The 21,459-nt window shown below is 42.1% G+C and overlaps 1 protein-coding gene across 4 annotated transcripts in view; it reads right to left on the minus strand.

Moving 5' to 3' along the window:
• Positions 1–10,819: 10,819 nt before the first annotated feature.
• Positions 10,820–21,459, minus strand: part of SLC1A2 (solute carrier family 1 member 2) — a 145,318-nt gene continuing 134,678 nt past the window's right edge. For 2 of the 4 annotated variants that reach the window (XM_029208250.1, XM_029208251.1), the window contains exons 10-11: positions 19,313–19,544; positions 13,816–15,402 (exon numbers count right to left, since the gene is read on the minus strand). In XM_029208250.1, the coding sequence (XP_029064083.1) occupies positions 15,331–15,402; positions 19,313–19,544 (304 nt within the window). In that variant the 3' untranslated portion in view covers positions 13,816–15,330. Of the gene's footprint in view, positions 12,506–12,999; positions 15,403–19,312; positions 19,545–21,459 lie in introns of those variants that run through there. The other 2 variants (XR_003791481.1, XR_003791480.1) reach the window with 2 other exon arrangements.

Below are 21,459 nucleotides of genomic sequence, written 5' to 3' on the forward strand. Positions count from 1 at the left end.
ACCTCCAGGCCAAATTCTTCTGAGGTCGTTTCTGAATCTCAGTACCTGTAAAATAGGGAGGGTGATAGCACCTGCCTCACAGAATTGTTGTGAGAACTAAAAGACCTAAGGTATACAAGAGCCTGCCGCGTGGTAGGTACGTGTGGGAGGAAAGCTGTAGTAGATGCCATTGGTACTCTGCCCAGCTCTCCTTCTGAGGTTGGTGCACCCACTCCGTAACTGCTGTGTCAAAGCTAACAGCTCACAGCTGCCCCCTTCTCTAGAGAATGACTCTCTGCAAATGGGATGTGCCTTACCCTGGAGGTTCTGCCTGCAACCCCTAAGTGGCCCACAGTCAATGACTGACTGATATGGGTGCCAAAGACAAGTCTCCTTTCCTCAAGGGGAGGAAAGACTTACCCTGAAGCTATCTCCTTGCTCAGTTCTTTCCCTTCCGTCTCCTGCTACCCTCACGCCCTTACTGCATTTCCTGAGAAGTACTCCCTCAAAAAAGTCATGTGAACTTGAATCTTGTCCAAGATTCTGCTTCTAGGGATGCTACCTGTGACAGTAGCTACCATTAATCATAATTATCAGGCTCTTAAGATTGTGGCCGTGCCCTGGAGCTGCTGAAAGCTGTATCATTTTGAGATGATGCTAGCATAGCAATGGATGAGTTCCCCAAACCAAAAGGCTGCAAAACGTTTCTACCAAGTTCCGTTCTTGAAACTGTTGAGAGAGAACAGGAATGTCATTCAGGAGAGAAGACAGGGCAAAGGAGAAAACGATGATGGGAAGGGAAGCTGCTGGGAATAGACTCAGCCAAGAGAGTTCTGGAGGGCCCTGTTGGGTTGGCCACATTCCATAGAAGCAGCCTTTCTCATGACATTTCTCTCTACTAGTACTTGCAACACTCTGAGCTAAGGACTCCTCGAGGGACTTCTCCAGTGAAGAAAAGGATTGCTTCATTTCTGGATGTCCTGTTTCTTTTCCCGTTGGAAGAGCCAGCTCAGGCTCCCATCCCAGTGAGAGGCCAGTTTGGCCAGGCTGAGATTCGCTTCCTGTCCCCGAAGAAATCCAGTGCCTTCCGTCACTGCCACGGATCAGAGCTTTGGCAAGTAACAGAAGAAAGAGTAGAGGGGCACCTGGAACACCCAACTGTACAGGCTTATAACGTTCATGAAGCTTCTCTAGGAGTAAAGAAAAGATTATCCCAGGCCGGTTCAGGAGAGGTCATGGTCCAGCAACAAAGCTCAGATTTTTGGAAGGCCAGCTGAGCCCTGGGTTATAGACTAGAGTCCATGTGATATGGCTGTAAAAGAGCCCAAATTGAGAAAGAGGAAGCCAGGCTTCCTCCAGCTTAGTCACTAAGAAATTGGGACTGATGACGCTAAGGACGATGGTAGTGATGATGACGATAGCTATCACTGATTGAACATTTACTATGTGCCAAGTACTGTGCTAACTACTTTATGGATGTTCTCTATTAAAGCCCCTATAGCATAGGCATGATTAGCCCCATTTCACAGATGAGGAAAGTGAGGCTACGTAAACACGCCAATGGTCTATAGCTAGGAAAGATACAGAACCAGGATTTAACCTTGGTTTGCCTCTAATTCATTTTAAATTATGGTACCAATTTTCTCATCTGCAAAAAGGCACGGCTAAACTTCAAATATTTGCCCTCTGAGGTCCTTTCCGGTCTTACAGTCTAGAATGATCTCTATCCTCCTCACCGAGATGAGAGGAAAGTCTGGGATCAGGAGGGTAAGCAACCAGAAAGGGGATACTGCATTCCAGCTGAACTTTTCACTCAGATGAAGACAATTTGGAAATTCCATGGCCCCTCCCTCTGTGAGCAGTATGTTATCCAGGCCTGGAAAACATCTGAGAAGTGACAGAAGGCGTTGGAGAATTCCAGGAGAGCCAGGTCATGCAACAAAACGAGTATACCTCAGACAACAGCAGCTCTATATATTTGCCTTTTTTTTCCCTTCACTGGAAAATCTAGGCCTCTAGATTTTTCCAGACAATATTTGGAAGACTAAAATCTGATTACCTCAAATCACAGACAAAAATAGATCTTGGGGTTTTTCATATTCATTCTGACCCAATCAAGTGCATTGGAGGAATGCAATAACGTTTCATTTGTCTGCTCTCTGGAATTCAGAAGAATTTAAAGTCATTGCTTTTAAATGTTTGAGAGTAAAAACAGTATTTATATTGGATGGCTTTATTCTCCTTATACTTTTTTTGGACAAGCATTGTGGACCCAACTAACACTCCTGAATTTCAGCCTCTGTGGCTCAGTTTTTCTTATAATGACAAGAGAATTAAAGATGGCCTCTCACCGCCTCAGTAGAACGATGAATAAACGAAACTTAAAAAATTACCAGGAAGGAAAGTATTATTTTCCAGGGACTCCACAGTCCTCTATTCTGGCAGGGCCCACGTCAACTGTGTGGGCATCTCCACCCATGCCTTCCTGTCTGGGCTGAGAGGTAACGAGCGGGGAGAGCACCTCATGAAAGCTTCCTTGGAGGTGCCTGAACCTTCTGTCACCTGTGGTTCTTTGAAGTACAGAGTCCTGGCTTCCTGTTTATGTCACTATGCCTGGAAGTAGAGGTGCCAGAAGGTTTCATGCCTTAGGTGGCAGCCACAGAGCTCTTCCTTTGCAGAGACACTACCCTTTACGTTTCTATAATCTTCCATTGCGGGGGGAAGGGAGTGTAGCTAATGGGGCTACTAGTGGTTCTTGGGGTAGGTGGAGAGATTTCTTGTGACTTCCTGTAACTTCTTCCGTCAAACTACTCTTTGCATCACAGCAAACAGCCTGCTGATGCTGGGTGGAGTTGCTGGGCCTAGCGCATTGTTGGTTAAAGAAGAGGTCAAAGACTTAGCAGATCCTCTCTGGTTACCGTCAGAGCTGTACTCAAAGGCCGTACCATGTGAGCCTGAGGAAAGAAGGCTTCAGCTTTCAATTTAAATTCCCCTTTTAAAAATGCTCTGTGTTCCTGCTAGAGAGATGGACTCCATTAAACAGCCAGCAGCGTGTGGATCACCAGGCGGTCCAACAGTGTCCACAAGTGGGCCCACTGAAGGAGCCATGGACAAATAGGTAGAAGAGTTGAATAGGAACTTTTCAGTCATGCGCACACACACACATACACAGAGAGATACACAGACGCACAAATACATAATTTTTTTTTATTGTATCTAGGAGCAATGCCCAGGAAACATATAAAAACGTTCATAGCAGCACTATTTGACATCTGAAGACAACTGGGAATGAGGCAAATGTCCACTGGCAGGAAAGTGAATAACCAAAGTGTGGCACATTTCACATACTATGTAATTATACGGCAGTGAAAATGAATGAACCACAGCTACTTGTGACAACATGAATGAACTGAGAAACACATTAGGTAGAAAAGAGACATGTTGGAAAAGACCACATGCGGTACGATACCCTTTTTTATAAAGCTCAGTAATAAGCAAAGCTTGTGGAGTCATGCATGTGTGTGAGATAAAAATATTTTTTAAAGCAGAGGAATGATAAACACAAAATTCCCATAGCAGTTTCGCCTGGGGAGTAAAGCAGCTTAATGGGATAAGGAAGGAGTACAAAGGTCAAGGGAAGTTATTGGTGATGCTTTAATTTTCCCACTGGCTAATAGATTCGTATGATTCTATATCATGTGGCATCATGACTTAGATGTAGGTTACATATATTCTTTTGTATGTATATGACGTTAAAATAATCAGATTAAAAAATAAAACTATCTGTAGTCATGATGACTTACCCAGCTGATGGAATTCAAATTTCAGAGTTCAAAAGTTTAGAAATTATCTACTTCAAACCCCTAATTTTACATATGTCAAAATGACTTCCAAATTGCAAAGGGACTTGACCACATTTGCACAACTCTTTAGTGACTGTGCGAAGATCAGAACTCTTGCCTACTGGTTCCTAGTCTACAATTCCTCCTTCCATTCTCACCCCCCAAATAATAGTAATTCTTCTTCTTCCCCTTTTTCTTCTCTTCTTTAAGTTGAGGCAACATACAAGTGGCCTTACAATGACAGTGGGTGGATTAAACACCTCTGTTCCAGAAGACAGGGTAAGAAATTAGAACATGGGGATCATACTCCCTGAACAAGCAAAGTCAAGCTTCTCTTGGCCTGTGTCCTCTTTTGAAGAAGTAGTTGATAATGATCAAATTGTATCCATACTAATGTATTAAGTTTATCTTGACTCTGATTTGTGGCTCTTTGCTACTTTAAGACCAAATGGCAGCCCAGAAACTCACCGACGAGCATATTTTCTGTAAATAAGGTTTTAATAACATTTTGAATATGGGTGTGACGTACGCTTGACTCCAAAGGGATAAGGAAAAGTGCCTTTTCAAAGGAAGCGTCCATTTTCACCAACAATTTACATAAATTGCTGACACTGGTGAAAGAAATTGTGATGTATCACATACATGTATTTTATTTAGTTAAAATCAAATATTTGCTTCCTTTCCTCCCAAAAAACAATGAGAGAGAACAATTCAACTAATCCAAGCCATTCTATTCAATATGTGGGTGCCCTGGAGCGTGAACAGAAAACCTGTCACTCTCTCAGTGGGTCTCCTTTCCTGTAATATACACCTTTCACTGCATGAAAATCTTACGCTGACTGTGATCCTACTTTTGAAGACCATGCATTTTATTTCTACAACGTGACTGCTAAATGCTCGTCACTTACTTCCATAGCAATGATTTTCTCAATACTAGAGAAGAACTTGCTGTGTTGGACAAATGGAAAGACTATATGTTTGTATACTATCCTTTATGAATGATTTAAGGAATTTTTTACGGCCTAATAGTCATTAGAGCTGTTCATCAACTCTTTCCAGTTTTATTCCTGGGCATCTGGTAAGGTTGTACTTTCCTGTCTCTCTGAAGTTAGGTAGAGCCATGTGACTAGTTCTGGCCTTTGATAAATGAGCACAAGTGAGGCATACAACATTTGGAAGGAAGCTTTAGGAGTCAGTGTAAGATGTGCCATGTTCTCTTATTCCTGCATTTGGCAAGTGCAGAAGCATAAGGGGGAAGTCTCCCTCAGACCCCCTCAGTGAGGATGGCGTGGAACAGAGTCCCCCAGTCAAACTATGATGGACATATCACATGAGCAAGAAATCAACCTCAGTTGCTTTAGGCTCCTGAGATTTGGGGGGTAACACATACTGGCTGTTCACAAGGATAATTTTGATTATACACCATTTTTATCCAACTCATAACTTTTTTTTTTTTTTTTTTTTTGGCAGTACGCGGGCCTCTCACTGTTGTGGCCTCTCCCGTTGCGGAGCACAGGCTCCGGACACGCAGGCTCAGCAGCCATGGCTCACGGGCCCAGCTGCTCCGCGGCATGTGGGATCTTCCCGGACCGGGGCACGAACCCGTGTCCCCTGCATCTGCAGGCGGACTCTCAACCACTGCGCCACCAGGGAAGCCCCAACTCATAACTTTATAGCGTAAGATGTGATTCCACCATATATTTAGGCTTCCTAGAAAATATCCATTTAGACACTGTAGGTTTTGATCCACAAACTTCTCCAAAAGGAGCACTGGAGACACCATGTAACCAACACTAGTTTAAAATTGGAGTTGAAGGAGAGGCAACAACCAAGAGAAATTGGAATCCACATTTATTGATGAGAGATATATACATAAAAGTTAAAACACTTAGTGAAATATTGGATTTACAGATTATTTTCTGTATATAAAGAATATCCAGTTATTTTACACATGTAATGTTACAGTAATCAATCCACATTTTAAGAAAGCTTAGAAAGCTAAAGGTGAGAACAAAATACTTCAACTACCCAAAATGTGCTTTGCCAGCAAGGCATTTCCTAGTACCATATGTAAGAAACACCCCCAAAATTAGTTGAAGTTTTTATCTTTTTTCATTCATTAGTCTTTAAACACTATGTGCTATGTGAGGGAAACAATTATTCTTATCTTTCATTCTGGACACAAAAAGAATCTTCAAAGGGAATCCAGCCTAAAGGTTAGCTTTCTTTCGGTAAGGTTTCATCCTGAATTTGACGGGAGTTGAAGAAGCCACATTTTCAGGAAAAAAAAAATGTGCCTGTTCCCATTTACATTCCTTCACTCCAATCATTGGAGAAGACACTGAAAATTAACGTGCTTTGTGCCCTCAGAGGATCTCTTAAGCTTCACTCCTCTTGTGAGAAGAGAGGGGCACTCAGTGTTCCCAGCTGCACATGGCCATCCTTCTCTGTCCTTACAGAGGAAAAGGGGGTTACAGGAACTATAGACCCCACAGCACTCCATTTAGTGATAATTAGACAGGATGTGTGTTTTGGAGGCAGGTATATAATTGCATTGAACCTCCTCTTCCACTGCTTGAAACACACACACGAAGCCTACTAGGTAGAGGTCCTACTCCCTTCACATATGTGGGATCTGTGCTTCACCAGTTGGTTTTTTAATTTTCTTTTGCAACCCCAAAGCTGTACACTGACCATGCTTGTGCTTCTCTTATCTTTCTAGAGACAACTGTGCAATTTACTACCAGAAGTGTGCTTTTGTGGGGTTTTGCCTACACGGCAGTTAGTCAGTGAATGTCTTTCCTGTACCCTGACTCAAGAAACCAAGGAGGACGAGGCTCTTCAGAACCTTTAAGTCATGAGCATCATGGTCAGTATTTGGCAACCAAGGAGACAGACCTTTTCCTAAGGATATAATGCTAACATGCTCATGCTGAGAAGGAGACGAGCCTTTTGTCTCTGTGAGCCCAATCCATCAAGTGAAGGAGGGCTGTAGATAAATGTCCTCATTCTAAATCTACCTAAGCCTAGATAATCAAAATTTCCACAGTTGCATTCATTGGGCACTACATAGACTTCAGATGACCTTTCACTAAGAATCATGACACATATCCAACCCTCCTTTGCCCCGAATTGCACATTTACAAAGATACTGGACACACACAGACTTTCAAACAATCATCGGTACAAAGGATTCATAGATAAGTTCTTCATGATATACATTCCCAAGTCACTTTAAGAAAGAGGAAAAATTATTCACTACTAGTTATCTAGGAAGGAAAAGAAGGGTTTTCAAAACAACAATCAACATGTCTACCGCACTTAGATGAACGGCCAAAAATAACATTTAAATTAAATTACAATACATCTATATACCATTTCACTGAAATTACACATAGACACCTACATTATAGCTACACAAAGTGCATAGGCACTGTTCTTCATGCGTGAACCAAGTGTTACTGTGTACACACAAGAACTTCATGCTTGACAGCTATCTGTACTTGAAAATCACAGATACAGTCGTCGCCAGCTGAGGGCACATCTAATCTGTTTGCTTAATGAGGAGCGGGTTCAAATACACACCGGTACACTTTCTATGTTACTGACTATTTTCCTAAAACATAGCAAAAATACTAGCCCTACAACCATATCAGAAAGCGTGTTTGATGGAAGGAAGACCCTCCCTTGTCTTTGCAGTAGTTATTGATTTGCCTTTTGGGGAAATTTACATAGATTGTTACTCACCTGAGGACAGAATCTACCTGGGCTGCTTCTAAACAATTTCAATGTGACTCTAAGCCCCAGTGATGGAGTATTGCTTCAGAGCTGGTACCAGTATTTTTTTTTCTTAAAAATATGTGCTCAATTCACATAACAATGTGACATTTACTACCAATTTGCTTGGCAAGAACGAACTGCGACAAATCTGTCCTGATTTGCTTCCTTGCACTCACCCTCAATCTCTCTATTCAAAGTTTTCCTAAGCCAATTTTCACGTAAATTACTACGAAGGCATGGGAGATTCTGACATAGAAATGATCCAACTATTATCACCTTATTTCTCATTTTCTTGGAGAAATGCAAAATTAGAATGCTTAGCTGGAAAAACAAGGCCTGGTGTCAAAAATAAGGAGTCAGGGGACTTCCCTGGTGGTGCAGTGGTTAAGAATCCACCGGCCAATGCAGGAGACACAGGTTCGATCCCTGGTCCGGGAAGATCCCACATGCCGCAGAGCAACTAAGCCCGTGCGCCACAACCACTGAGCCTGCGCTCTAGAGCCCGCGAGCCACAACTACTGAAGCCTGTGCGCCTAGAGCCTGTGCTCCGCAACAAGAGGAGCCACCACAATGACAAGCCCGCACACTGCAACAAAGAGCAGCCCCCACTCACAGCAACTAGAGAAAGCCCAGCAATGAAGACCCAGTGCAGCCAAAAATAAATAAATGAATTAATTTAAAAAAATAATAATAAGGAGTCAGCACCATTCCGTGAGTTAAAAAGACTAATTGTTTAAATGCATATCCTAACCAGCTAAGGGATTGAAGTGACTCCTTGTTCTTAATGGTCATTTTGTTCATTGCATCGCAAAGGACTGGGTTCTTAAATTTTTCAAATGTGGCTGTATGCTCAGGAAACAACTGACAGCTCTAAATTGCTGTAGAAACGCCCTGTGCTCTAATTAGTTGTAATTCTACGTATGCGGTTATATAGAAAATACCGTAAGAAGATATCTGTCTGCAAAATTACAGATACTAAATAGATCAATTCAGTCTACACTGAGTTCTTTATGGTTTATGAAGAATAGATACAAACCTATAACATCATTAAAGGCTAAATCAATATTAACCATATAATATCCAGGACTCTAAATATGTTTTCTCATGCTCTTTATAAATAATAGCAAAGAAGCCCACGGATTTGTTTAAAAAAGAATGTAAGGTTGGACTGGAGGAATTTGGGGGTGGATGCAATACTGATCAGAGGGCAATATGTTGTCCCTGGTAACATAGATTTTTACCAGGAAGCCAAAATATATCCGTGGGCAGCAAGACCAAATTAGATTCACAGTTTGCCAGCTCTCTCCTCAAGCCATAGAAAACAAATAGAAAAACGATATACAAAAATCCTCACAAAAGTAGTTTTTTATATACAAATCTCTGCAGTGACCAGATAACCTGATCTGTCTTGTGCAACATGGAAATGCAATGCTGAGGTTTCCCAGGGGAAGGAAGAAGGGAAGGAGTGAAGGTCATTTATGGAAAGATCTGGATGCCAAAGGATGAGTTCCTAGTAAGGAGAATAACTCTCCTGGAGAAGTGAGCAACCACAGTGCCAGCGTTCTGATCATACACTTCAGAGAATTTGCTCCATGGAGGCGAAAACTCAGAGATATGCTAGACTAACTTCCTTGGCTAGTGTGTGAACCTCTTTCCTACCGAAGGCAACAGGCTGTTTCTAGGCAGCTAAATGGTTGCCATGAGAAAAAGCGGAGCCCCAGAAGGAGCGAGTCTCCTGCTGCATCATCCCCAACCCCACAGGGAAAGATGACAAGGGTCACAGTCAGCTGTTACGTTCCAACACTCACCCAGGGATGGGAGGTGTCTCCGGAGGAACTGGAGACCTGTTGCTACCCAGGCTCTAGGTCAACTGCTGACTCTGCAAGGTAGAGGGATCTGTTCCAGTAGCAGGTTTTATCCTCAGCACAAAAGGGCCCTGTATAATAATCAGAAGGACTTCAAAAAATATCAAAATGGATATTTGCACCAGAAGTAAGAAGGTGAGGCAAAGCTGGACATGGAAAAAAAAAGCTGATCAGTGATTACTCAGGATATTATTTAGAGTGAACAAAAGAAGAACTTGAGGGCTTCTCTTACTTTTCCATACATTCTTATATGGATCCATTAAGAAATATCTTTTTCTTGATGCTCTAGTGTCAGGTCTTCTGCGCTAAAAATTTAAACGAACAAACAAACACTAACTCGATCCTTTTAGTACTAGCTTTACATCCCTCTGCTCTGCATCTACAGAGCTGAAGTCTTCTCTGGCAATAAAGGTGCTCACGACACAATAATACCAAATGTATTGCGTATTTAGCAGAAGTTTGGACAAAGAGCAAGGATGCAAACATGGCCCATTGCAGCAGTACCAGAACGTGCAAGAGATTGTTCAAAGGCCATGGCCAGTCACATGCACCTTGCAGACAGACCACACATTTTATCCAGCCTAGAAACTCTGGGCATTGAAAAAGGCAATGATCACCAATACAAGTCTATTCTTGTAAGATAGACCTTCTCCACCTGTGATGTGATGCCCACAGTAATAGCAAACCAAGAGGAAAGTTTGAAAATGAACTCAACCAAATATCTCTGCATACCTCTCTAGAGAAAGGAGTTGGCCCGGGCCCACCCTGTGCATGGATGTGCGTGTCTGCGTACCAGTGGAAAGGGAATATTTACAGACAGTCGCTGTTTTTGTGTAAGTCTTCCACCAGTTTCATGAGTGTTCAAGTTGATTTGCCAGATGCTCCCAAATTCCCATACTGGGTTGGCAATTAGGACTGTTTGGAGGAAACTGTGTGTTTAGGGTATTCGGGGTGGGCCCTGTTGCCACAAGAGGAATGATGCAAGACCTTGAGGGAGGCCGTAGGCTCACCCTGGCCCCTCATGATGACTCTGGCGGCATTTTTCCCTGAGCTGAATGGCTACTTCTATTAGGACAGTGCCTTAGGCAAAGGACAGCTTTATAAAAGGAGGTTTGTTGTATCCCCAAATACCAAACTGTGGATGAACATGGCCATCTTCCAAGCTTGTTGTAAAACTTCAGATGAAGAGAGAGGCTTGAATCTAATTTCCCCCAAAGGGGACGAGAAAAATCCAAATTGATTATTCATTGTTGTGGGCCCCTCTGACCTACAATACAAATAGCTAATGTGTTATAGTAGTAAGCCTCTTATGAAAGAAGAAATTAAAGTAGAGATCATTATATGGTGGTTTCATAGGGCTGGATGGGGGTTTTAATCATTGAATCCAGCACTTCACTTTTTTCTTTCTTCAGTGGAGCTTGTGGGTAAAGTGACTTGTGTAAGTTATATGAATAAAAATGGGCAGAGTCTAAGTCAAAAGTTTCTCCACCCAACTGCATTATTTCTCCTCACCTCTATGTCATTCCCTGAATTAGCTGTGCTGTGCGGTGAAATGAGACACTGCTCAGTTAAGAGTCCCTGTCATCTATTCTAAAACCGACCCTCGCGCTAACCTGGATGGTCATTTATTGAACTGTCTCTTAAGCAGCAATAATGATGGTTGGAATAAGAAGGGAGGAGAAGGAAGAGTGGGAATCGGGTTTTCTCTTCAGAAAAGTCATGAGCAGCTGATGTCTGAGCAGCTCTGAACTCACTGCATCCAAGGAGACAAATCCGTCCACAGTGCAACGTCCCTGGGTTGGCGCTCAGCAGTCCTTCTCGGTTTTAGCCAGAAATTACCAGATCCTGAGACCGTTTATCTTCTCTGACAACTAGATTTACAAAACTCTCACTTCAGAATTCCTTCAAGCCTTTTGTTTTCAAACTTAATCTTTTTAGGCTCCTAGACTATCATATCTTATTTAAAGAGCAAGTATTACAATAATTGAAAAATCCCATTTGTTCCTTTTTCTTGGCTTGGAGTGAATTTATTTGGAGAATAAGCAAAGCCAAACTGGCAACCCACACAATTGTATGGCCCCAAGCACTGAAGAGCAGCGAAGTGGGAAGAGCCACCTCCATTGGGTGTAACTGCTGAGCATTTAGTCATCACACCAGGCAAGAGCTGCTGAGGCTTGTTTATCAAGAGTCTGAACTATGGAGAATTCTCTCTGAGCATGTGGGTACCTATTTGGATTCATTGCCATATTTCTAATAGCTACTTGGTTCAGATCATGAAGATCTGTATTAGCTACATGATTGCCTTAATCCTCTGACCTTCTTTGCATGGAAAATATAGCACAGACAGAACCCTTGATTCAGACAAAAGTGAAATATTGTACCATAACTTTTGCTATTGGGAACAAAGGGAAGTGTGGTATTTGCAAAAGCATGGCAGGCTTGGGTTTCCTTCTGGGGATCCAGTAGGTGAGTTACCCAACTCCAAAGGGGCTTCTTGACTAGATATAAACTTGCAAATGACATACTTCTCTGTGCACGAGTGGAAATGATCTGAGACCCTCTATTCAACCGGTCGTTGGGATTCCTGACCTTACCTACCAGGAGTACATCTCCCCATAATCTGAATTTACCCTAAGCCTTTCTCAGCTTCCACCCATCCAAATCCAAAAGCTAGGCATTTTGACAACCTTTCTTTAGACTTTCCTGAGCACCCAAAGCTGATGAGCAGTTGAAGAGAAGTAAATATTTATATTTTATGGAACATGGCCACTTTTGCAGGCAATGAGGCTCTAGGTTGTGTTTCCACACACAATAGGAAGTGAAGAGTCAAACCTGACAGCTACCTGGCTCAAAACTCACCATCTGAAGTCTTATATTGAAGGTCTGCGTGATTTAGACGATTGCCTTGATTGTCCGATGCTCTCTGCATGGGAGGCACATCCTCAAAGATCTAACGTAAAGCTTTGCCTTGAGTGTGATTCTTTTCACTGATAGGACTTGATTCATTGAATTGTAGTAGGTAACCAAATGATGACTCCACTTGGGTTTCCCAAAGGACATAAATGAGAAAGGAGAGAATAAAAGTCTACCTCGTTGGTTTTCTCCTGACAATTCTGATTCCTAAAAATAGTGAATGAGTTCATAAAAAACGGTGTTGCCAAAGCCCTGACTTAACAGAACCTAAAGGATGCAGTGTATGTATCTGGCCTGCCATGTCTGTATACAAGTATAACATTTATGTACGGTCAAACATTAATGGACTGTTACAAGCATTCATATTTGTGTTGGACCTATTAAAATAAATCTATGCATATAACTGACAGGTTATAATATCCTGTTTAGAAAATGGTTGTTAGAGGTATATTCTGGATCTACTTGTTCTGTTTATGGCACATATGCTGGGCAAGGAAAACCCCAGTGGGTATGGCATGAGAAGAATGAATGAGGCCTAAAAAAACAGAGGACACAGTCACACGCCAGCTCTACATACATCCTGGGTTTTCAGGCTAGTCCTGAATTTGAGACGTTGCTTATTTTTACTGATTTGTTGAACTTCCAGATGAACTGATTTCCTAAGTATATTCTCATGAAACTTATTGCATAGTTTCAAACCTGAAAACCCTGCTTTGCTAAGCTGTGCACCTAGTTTCTTCTGAACACGCTGTCCCCTTATATATTTGTAGGTTAACTCGATAACTAGAAAAAAGCTGAAGACAAACGAACAGGGAAGACTTTTAGGCAGAGTCTTCGGAAGACGATCCTGAGACCACTCCTTTGAGTAACACGCCAGTATGTAAAAGTGCTAAGCTGGCGTTAAACAGCAAAACCACAAGCTCCTAGATGCCTTGCCTAAATCCTTCTCCTCACCGTAAAAAAGCTCTTGGGAGCACCACTTAACGATGATCCTTAACAGTTTCACAGTTAAACCCAGGAACTGTCCCTTTGACCCACGACATCTGCTGTAAAGGATGCATTTTCCACGACTACATTTCAGCATGCCCTTGGCCACCCTCTTAACTGTCCATCTAATGAAAATGAAGACAAATGTATTTTAAAAAAAAAAAAGCAAAAACTACTTAATACTGCTCAACACTGATTTTTATCCCCCAAAATAACCCACTAGAGCTTAAGAGACAAAACTACTAGAATCTCATGTCTCTTGTGTGTTCCAAAGGTATCTGATTTGGAAGAGAAAAGTCACAAGGAGAGGGTAATAAAGGGCATGTATGTCCATAAACACCCTCTCCTAAGAAAATCTGGACTCTATGACTCTTCCTGAATATCTCAGCACCCATCTGCTGGCAGCAGAAAAACACCTTACCCTCACATTGGACCAAGGTTCTACACACGTCAAATGTGCTTATTTCTCAATGATTCATGCTCAAGTCCTCAGCAAACTCCTAAAGCCAGCAACCTTAGGAAAATACTGTGGGTTATTCAACAGAAAATGTTGAAAAATGTGGCTTGGAGGTGCCTACAGCATGCAAGGCACCGACTGGGCTATTCCAATTATATTATGTATTCCCTCAAACTTCCACAGCCTTGAGAAGATTCCATCTGTGAAGTTCCGTAGAGCCAACCTTTGTTCCTACTTCATGGTTCAAGGCTGCCCTGACTTTGCCATAAGAATGTCACCTTTATAGGATTTTGCACCTATGTTTGTTTTCTGTTCCTTTCCACAGAGAAGACTGGGGGAAAAGATGGGCTCTGCTTCCAACTGTGTCCTGTAACTGGTTTTAGGTGCTGTGATATAATATAACAAAAAGCTTTCCGCATATTAGATAACTAACAGTGTTTTGGTTTTGTTTTTATCATGAGATTAGTATTGAAAGAGGCACAGCCAACCCGACTATCCTCCATCTGTGAGGAGAGTAAAATGATTAAGCCTTCTAGTTTGATGAGAATATGACTGAAATAAGTTGGGGATTAAGAACGTCTTTTTTTGGCAGAGACCCAAATAAGAATTGTATGAACGAAACAAAGACACTGAAGCCTAGATCAAATAATCTCACTTGATGTCACTATGCCAGGTGATGCAAACGAAACACAAACAAATTTGAATCTTTGAATCTGGTTAAAATTTATGCTGACTGTGCTCTCTTACTTTTGTCAATATATACAGAAGTTATATGTAAATTACATCCTAATCCCTTAGCAAATTTAGAGCAAATTATGAAACCTACTTTGAAATTCAACAATTATTTCCATAAACTAGATGGGGTAGAGCAGAGACTCAGTGGGTTCCATAACCGGCTACCTTTAAGATATGGCTCCCACTATGACTCTCTTTGAAACATTTAGCCATTTAACTTAAAGCGTATACAGAAGAGAAATTGTACCTTAAGATGGGTACTTTGTTTTAATCAACACAAGGACATACGCTACAAGACATTTAAGGGGATTTACTTCCGAAGCCTTCTAACAGAATCTCTTGTGTGTTACAAGGTGAAGCATGGAGAACATTGGAAGGAGTAACACACTGACTGTCTGCTCATTAATCCAAATCCCTGGAATGTGCCACACGGCTTTAGTCGTGTCCCCTGGGAAGAGAGCATCCACGGTTCTGCATCGTGAGAGAAAAGGGAAGCTGGCAAGAACGCGTCTTCAACTCAAACTGATTCCTCCAGCGGCATCCATTCAAACAATAATACAAGTGAGAAGATTAGATGGTTACCAAGCATTATTTGGCAAAGACACAGCACCGTGCCTATCACTGACTCACAACAGATCCTCTAAGCCTCAGCTAACAGATTAAGTAAACATAGAAATATTTTTTTTTCTTTTTAAAGAAAGCTTGTTTATATCCTCTTTTACCATAAGATACGCTGGGGAGTTTATTCAAGAATTTGCTGACAGTCATATCCTTATTTTTCACGTTTCCAAGGTTCTTCTTCAACACTGCAGTCGGCTGACTTTCCGCTGGCTGCCAGAGTTACCTGAAAATAATTATCATCAATATCCAGCTTACGGGCCACGAACCAGAAAAACCACCTGGGGGGTTATGTGGAGGACCACCAGACCCAGGTTCTACTACACGACTTAAATATTAATTTTAAACGTTGTTCCTTCCAAATTGATTTTGAACTGGCCTTAGTTTTCAACACTGATTTGCAAACATTAAAAAATATATACATATTTGCCTTGGGGGGTATTGAGCGACTAGAGATACTTTGCAAGTTGGGGGATAAATAACTTCTACTATGCTTTTAGGGTTATGAGGGTGTCTAATTACCCATAGACCCCCACACACAACAATGCAGTCCTGAAAACATAGTGCCCTTGTGCTACTCCAAACAACCACAGAGAAAAAAAAATCGAGAACTAGGCAGCTAGTTCTACTCATGCACGTGAAAGGTTCAGTTGCAATGAGGCCAGGTGGAGTTTATACACGTCCAATTTTCAAATCCTGATGGTCTGGCTCTACCATATAAGCTATCCAGGCTTTAAAAATTAAAAAGGAAAGGAGGGAATTAAAAGGCTGAAATCAGTATCTCTAAATTATTTCATTGCAGACATTTATTAATCAACTATAATCCCCAGACTGTCAGTATTATGCTTCCCTGGCTCTCAGCGAACTGAACCCTTACACAGAGTGGGAAGTTTTCCCCTCCACATCTAAGTCGTTTTCCTAGCTTACCTTCCATCTGTCTGTCCTCAACGTCATGTGCAAACTTAAACCCACGACTGATATTCCACATAATGGAGAGACTGGATTTATAGAAGCATTAGGATATGGAGACATGACAAACGCAGCAATGTTTGAAAGAAATCTGGCCTTCTTCTTACCCAAGTGGAAGTGAGAGGCATGCATTACACACACAACATGCTAGGAACAGAAAACCTTTCACGAACCAAGCAAATGAAAATAAAAACTACTCATTCCTCCGGTCCCCATGAGGCCCCCGCATTGTTTTTTTTTAAAAAAAGACCATGCAACAAGCAAATGAAAGCATCACATGCAGTTCTTCTGATTAAAATTAAAAACATTGCATAACTTCAAACTACGGTTATAAGGCAAGAGTTTGAAAATAGAGAGACCAACATGACAGAACAATGCTTAGAATGGTTAAAGTTGTGACCAGAGCAGCAGCAAACTTGTTTCCCCTTCAGTGAACTGTCAGGAAAGACGGCCAGGGACAAACCAACTGCCTGGAGCAAGCTGCCCGTTCACCATGACCTTGAATGTACTTATTTGGCTTTCAGTGATGAACCAGATCAATAGCTGTGCAACATTATGAATCATGGTGCCTTTGGAAAACCAGACAGAGCTCAGGTGGCAGGGGCAGGGAGGCTGTTGTTTTCAAATACCAAGACCTGTGTCTCTGAAGTAGCTGGGACTGCAGCTTTTTCGGCATTTCCTTTTTCTGGCTGGATTAAAGGAAGCAGGGACTCCGCTCCCCCAGTCTATTCCACCCGGCTCCGTCCCAACACCTGGGTAATGGAAGAGCCAAAAGGGGAGAACTGGCAGTAAGCAGTGATGTCTCCCAACTCAGCTTTTAAAACAGTGAGACTGAGAATGGACCAGAAGGAGGTTCAAAGGCAGAAGTAGATGGGACTCAGATATTCTGGGAAAGCCTTCAAATTCATCTCCACAGCTCTGACTGCCTCCTTTGCATATAGGTGTCAACTCAGTTAACTGGTCTAGAGTGAGAAGGGTCGACTGGCCTCGCCTCACAATCTTCACTGAGCTGAACCCATCACTTCACTAAAAACTGCAAACCGCCAAAGAGTTACTAAACCAATATGGCCGTTTCATCATTTCCATGATCTGCTCAGTTTCACCATTTGACCATCTAAACACTAATTCACCAACGAGTTTGCAGGTGGTTGGTTTGGTGGTCGATTACCTAGAAAGACTGAGCCACTATCTCCATCAAACTGTCCAGCAAAAAAGGTTATCTGAATTAAAGCATGGGGTCGAGATGCTAAAAGTATACACTCAATAAATATTTCTGAACAGCCTACTGCAGGCCTGGCACTGCTTTAGGGCACAGCAGTGATAAACAGGGACACAGTCTCTCTCATGGGCTTACTTCACAGTGATAGAGACAGCTGACCAACATTTCCCTGTCCAACAAACAGGGACTGAGCTGTTTGCTAAAATAAATGAAGCACATTTGTCCTGATATGCTTTAAGGGAAAAAAAAAGTGCAGGAAGTCTGAAATCTAAAGACATCTCCATGCCTATACACTTTCCTCAAAACTTGTCCTACACCATATCGTTAAGAAGCCTCTCCTGAGATGCTCCAAAAGGGCCGCACCAAAGGCAGTTAACCACTAGGACTCTTCTTATATATAACTGCAAAGTTAAAGAATATATGTGGTGATTTTATTTTGTTTCCTACTACTATTTTTCCTCATAGGGAAGTAATTGCAATCAAGCTGTATCTCCACTATACAACTGCACATTCATTTTGCTGTCCTCCAGTGCCTAACTCAGGGCTTTGCCGATTATGGGCACTCAATAAAACTTGACTAATAATCAAAATATAGGAGGTCATAGGAATAAGATGGGGGTGCTTAATTAAACCCCACAAGGCACACGATGAATACTTGTTAAATATAATAGAGCATAAAGCTATTCCATGGAATGTTGACCCTTGTTTACCAAAACTAACATTTTGATGGCGAATAATCCAGCACAATCACTGAGATGTGGAAAACACGAACTTTCCAGGAGAATGGAGTATACCATTTAGGTGCATCTGAATTTCTAACAATTTTAATTGCTTTCACTGAGCCAATTAATTTATGCAGTTGCCTCTTGATGAGCGGGGTCCCTCCCTAATTTGCATCAGAGCCCTGGTTTACCCACACATGTAGCTTAGACAGAGGGGATGAACCAAAGATGGTGGCTGCACCTATGATACAGTCCAGTAGAGGGGATTGCTTCTGTGTCATCCTTAGTTGTCTGGCAGAAGCCATGGCATATATTTGGAATGACCCAGAAATAACATAGGGAGAAATTAGCTATTAAATGAGATCCGTCAACAGGAGTCAAAAAGGTATCAGAAATCTGTGTTCGGTTCAGATTGTCCTCAGTTGCCACTTACAACCCTTAAGAGTTGACACTGCCAGGGTTTCTCCAAGTTTGCTTCACTCTGGTCATGACACTTTGACAATGTCAAGTTAGTTACAATGAAGGCTAGACAGAGCCAATCAAGCTTGAAGACTTAGCATCCAACAGCTTGGAAAAGAGTCCAGAACGTCCATGCTTCAGGAAGAATGGTGCTGCCAGGCAGTATGTGACATATAGTGTTTTTTTAAAGCCATCTATGGATAATTGTCCTGAAGGAGAGTTATTCTTTACTTGACACTGCTTCCCCATTCTTGGAGCAGAGTGATCGCCAGGTGAAAACTCACCTTCCCACAAAAATAATGAAGAGAAAGATAGCTGCACAAAGTCATGTGGGCACACTTTTGACCAATACATGATATACAGCAAGAAGGAATACTTGTGCTGTGTAAATCAAATGATTCTGGGTATTTCTCTTGATGTTTCACTTGAACAGAATATTTGAAAGCCAGCAAGGCCCTAGAAACCACAAATTCTTGAGCATAATATTCAAAGAAAACTGATTGAATTTGTGGAGTGGGTGGACGGGGGAGTCAAAGTGATTGTTTTACATCACGTGGATAAAACAAGCAACCGATTGGCTCTTTCACCATTAGACTTGTTGATTCCCTGCCACGTTAGACACAGAGTTAGATGATCTGGGACTCATAGACGCTTGAGTTACATGATTCTTTAGAAAAATAAATGCGACAATAATACATGCAGGGCTTTAAGAAACTGAGCATGCACTTTTATATACAGGTCTCGATATCCATGAATGGGAAAGGTACCTTGCACTCATCTACTATGACAGAGTTGTGTGCAGCATAGACACATTGGTTGGAGTTGTTTTCCCTGTGGTTCTTCATGTCATCATAAATGGATTGAGTCTTGGTCATTTCAATATCTTCATGCACTCGGTGCTGGGAGTCAATGGTGTCCAGCTCAGACTTGGAGAGGTGATAGACAATCCCAGCCCCAAAAGAGTCTCCCACAACATTGACGGATGTTCTCATCCTGTCCCTGGGGACAAAGAACAGGACACGTTTAGTGAGGAAGCAGTACGATGTGATGGTTGAGAGGTCAAGGTCTAGAACGGAGAGACCTGGGGTTGAGTTCTGGCTCTACCTTTCCCTCTGCCTGGTCTGGGGCAAGTGACTTAACTTTTAGGAGCCTTGATTTCCTTGTTTGTCAACTGGAGATAACAATCATACTCCTCTCATAAGCTCGTATGAAAATTAAATGAGACAATGTATGTAAATTGCTTAGCAAAATGTCTAATGAATGGTAAGCGCCCAATAAACAACAGGAAAAGAGAAAGGAGGAGGAGGGGAGGAAGAACTAGAGGGTAATAATGTGTCCAGATCTCAGAATTAGCTCCCAGACTGCAGCCATTCCTAGCTGTGTCCAGCAAGTCCTCTTGATTTAAACTGTTCTTCAAAGATTCCAGATTACCTCCACTTATTTTATTTACTAATTCTACAGGAAAGTGCAACCACCTGTGAATTCCCCCATAGTAGAAAATTCATCTTTTTTGTAAGGATCAAAACAACACTGCCTTCTCCCTGGGCCCCAGTCTGTCCCTAGCACACACATACACAGCTGTTGGGTAAGAAACCCAGTCACAATTTCCTCCCTGACCTATATGTGTAGTGCCTATGTGTCCTGAAAAAAACCAAAATGCTTTCTCTTGCGCTCTCTGTTAATTAAAAAAAAAAAAAATCTTCCAGAGGGCCTCTTGAACCAAGAAGGGTTGAGAAAAATCCTTCCTCAAATCTTGTTTCTCAGGTTCTGACTTGAAAAAAATAGGATAGTTGATAACATCCCCTCTTAGAACGTCAGCACCAGGAAAACTAATTAAGTTCTTAAGAGTAAGTTGTAGTCTCTCACCCATAAGTTTAAATCAGTGTGAAGAGTCCTTTTGACCAGGCTTATGAGATACTCAAAGCTCTAAAAAGAAGGAGGCTGGAAAACCACAAAGAAAAGAAAGAAGAAGAAGGAGTTTAGGTAAAAATGCTGCTGAGACATATTAGTTCAGGGCACTCTAGTCTTCAATTTGAAATAAATAAATAGGGCTTCCTTGGTGGCGCAGTGGTCAGGAGTCCGCCTGCCGATGCAGGGGACACGGGTTCGTGCCCCGGTCCGGGAAGATCCCACATGCCGCGGAGCGGCTGGGCCCGTGAGCCATGACCGCTGAGCCTGCACGTCCGGAGCCTGTGCTCCGCAACGGGAGAGACCGCAACAGTGAGAGGCCCGCGTACCGCAAAAAAATAAAATAAAATAAAATAAATAAATAAATAAAGGAAGATACTAGAATTGGTTTAAGGCAAAGTGGAAACCTTAATAGGTTCTTGGAACTAAGGCCTAAAATAAATTCTAGTTGCTATGATCAAATCTATTTCTCATTAGAGAACAGTAATTATGAAGTTGTACTAGGAGGAGTCTGGCCTTGTTCTCTTGCAAGGAACTGGGGAGCCAGCTGGCCTTCTGGTTTCAAGCAGGAAGATGCTGCCCGTGAAAAAATAAAGATCAAAGCCCAGCTTGCACTCTCAGGGGCATCTCTCCATCTGAGAAGGCTCTCCCCCTCCCTTCCGCTTTAGAGAATCTGCCTCAGCGTGATAGTCTAACATGAATGAAGACTGGGTGTTGAGGTCATCCACAGAATCAGGCTCTTGAAATCAAGATCACTAAGAAGCCCCAGTATAAGGAGATGAGAAGGAATATGTATTAAGAAAAGCATGGACTCTGGAGGCAGGCTGACCTGGATGAAATGCCAGCTTTTCCCCTTACCTGTTGGACAACCTTGATCATACTTAACATTTGTGAGCCCTGGTTGTCTCATTTATAAAATGGAAATAATAAAAGTGTTCCCTACATAAGAGTTGTTGTGAACAAAATGCTTAGCACAGTTCCAGACATTTAATAAGAGCTCACAAAA

The sequence above is a fragment of the Monodon monoceros genome, unplaced genomic scaffold (assembly GCF_005190385.1).
Source record: "Monodon monoceros isolate NGI ecotype Baffin Bay Population unplaced genomic scaffold, NGI_Narwhal_1 Super_Scaffold_7, whole genome shotgun sequence".
In the NCBI taxonomy this organism is placed as follows: Eukaryota; Metazoa; Chordata; class Mammalia; order Artiodactyla; family Monodontidae; genus Monodon; species Monodon monoceros.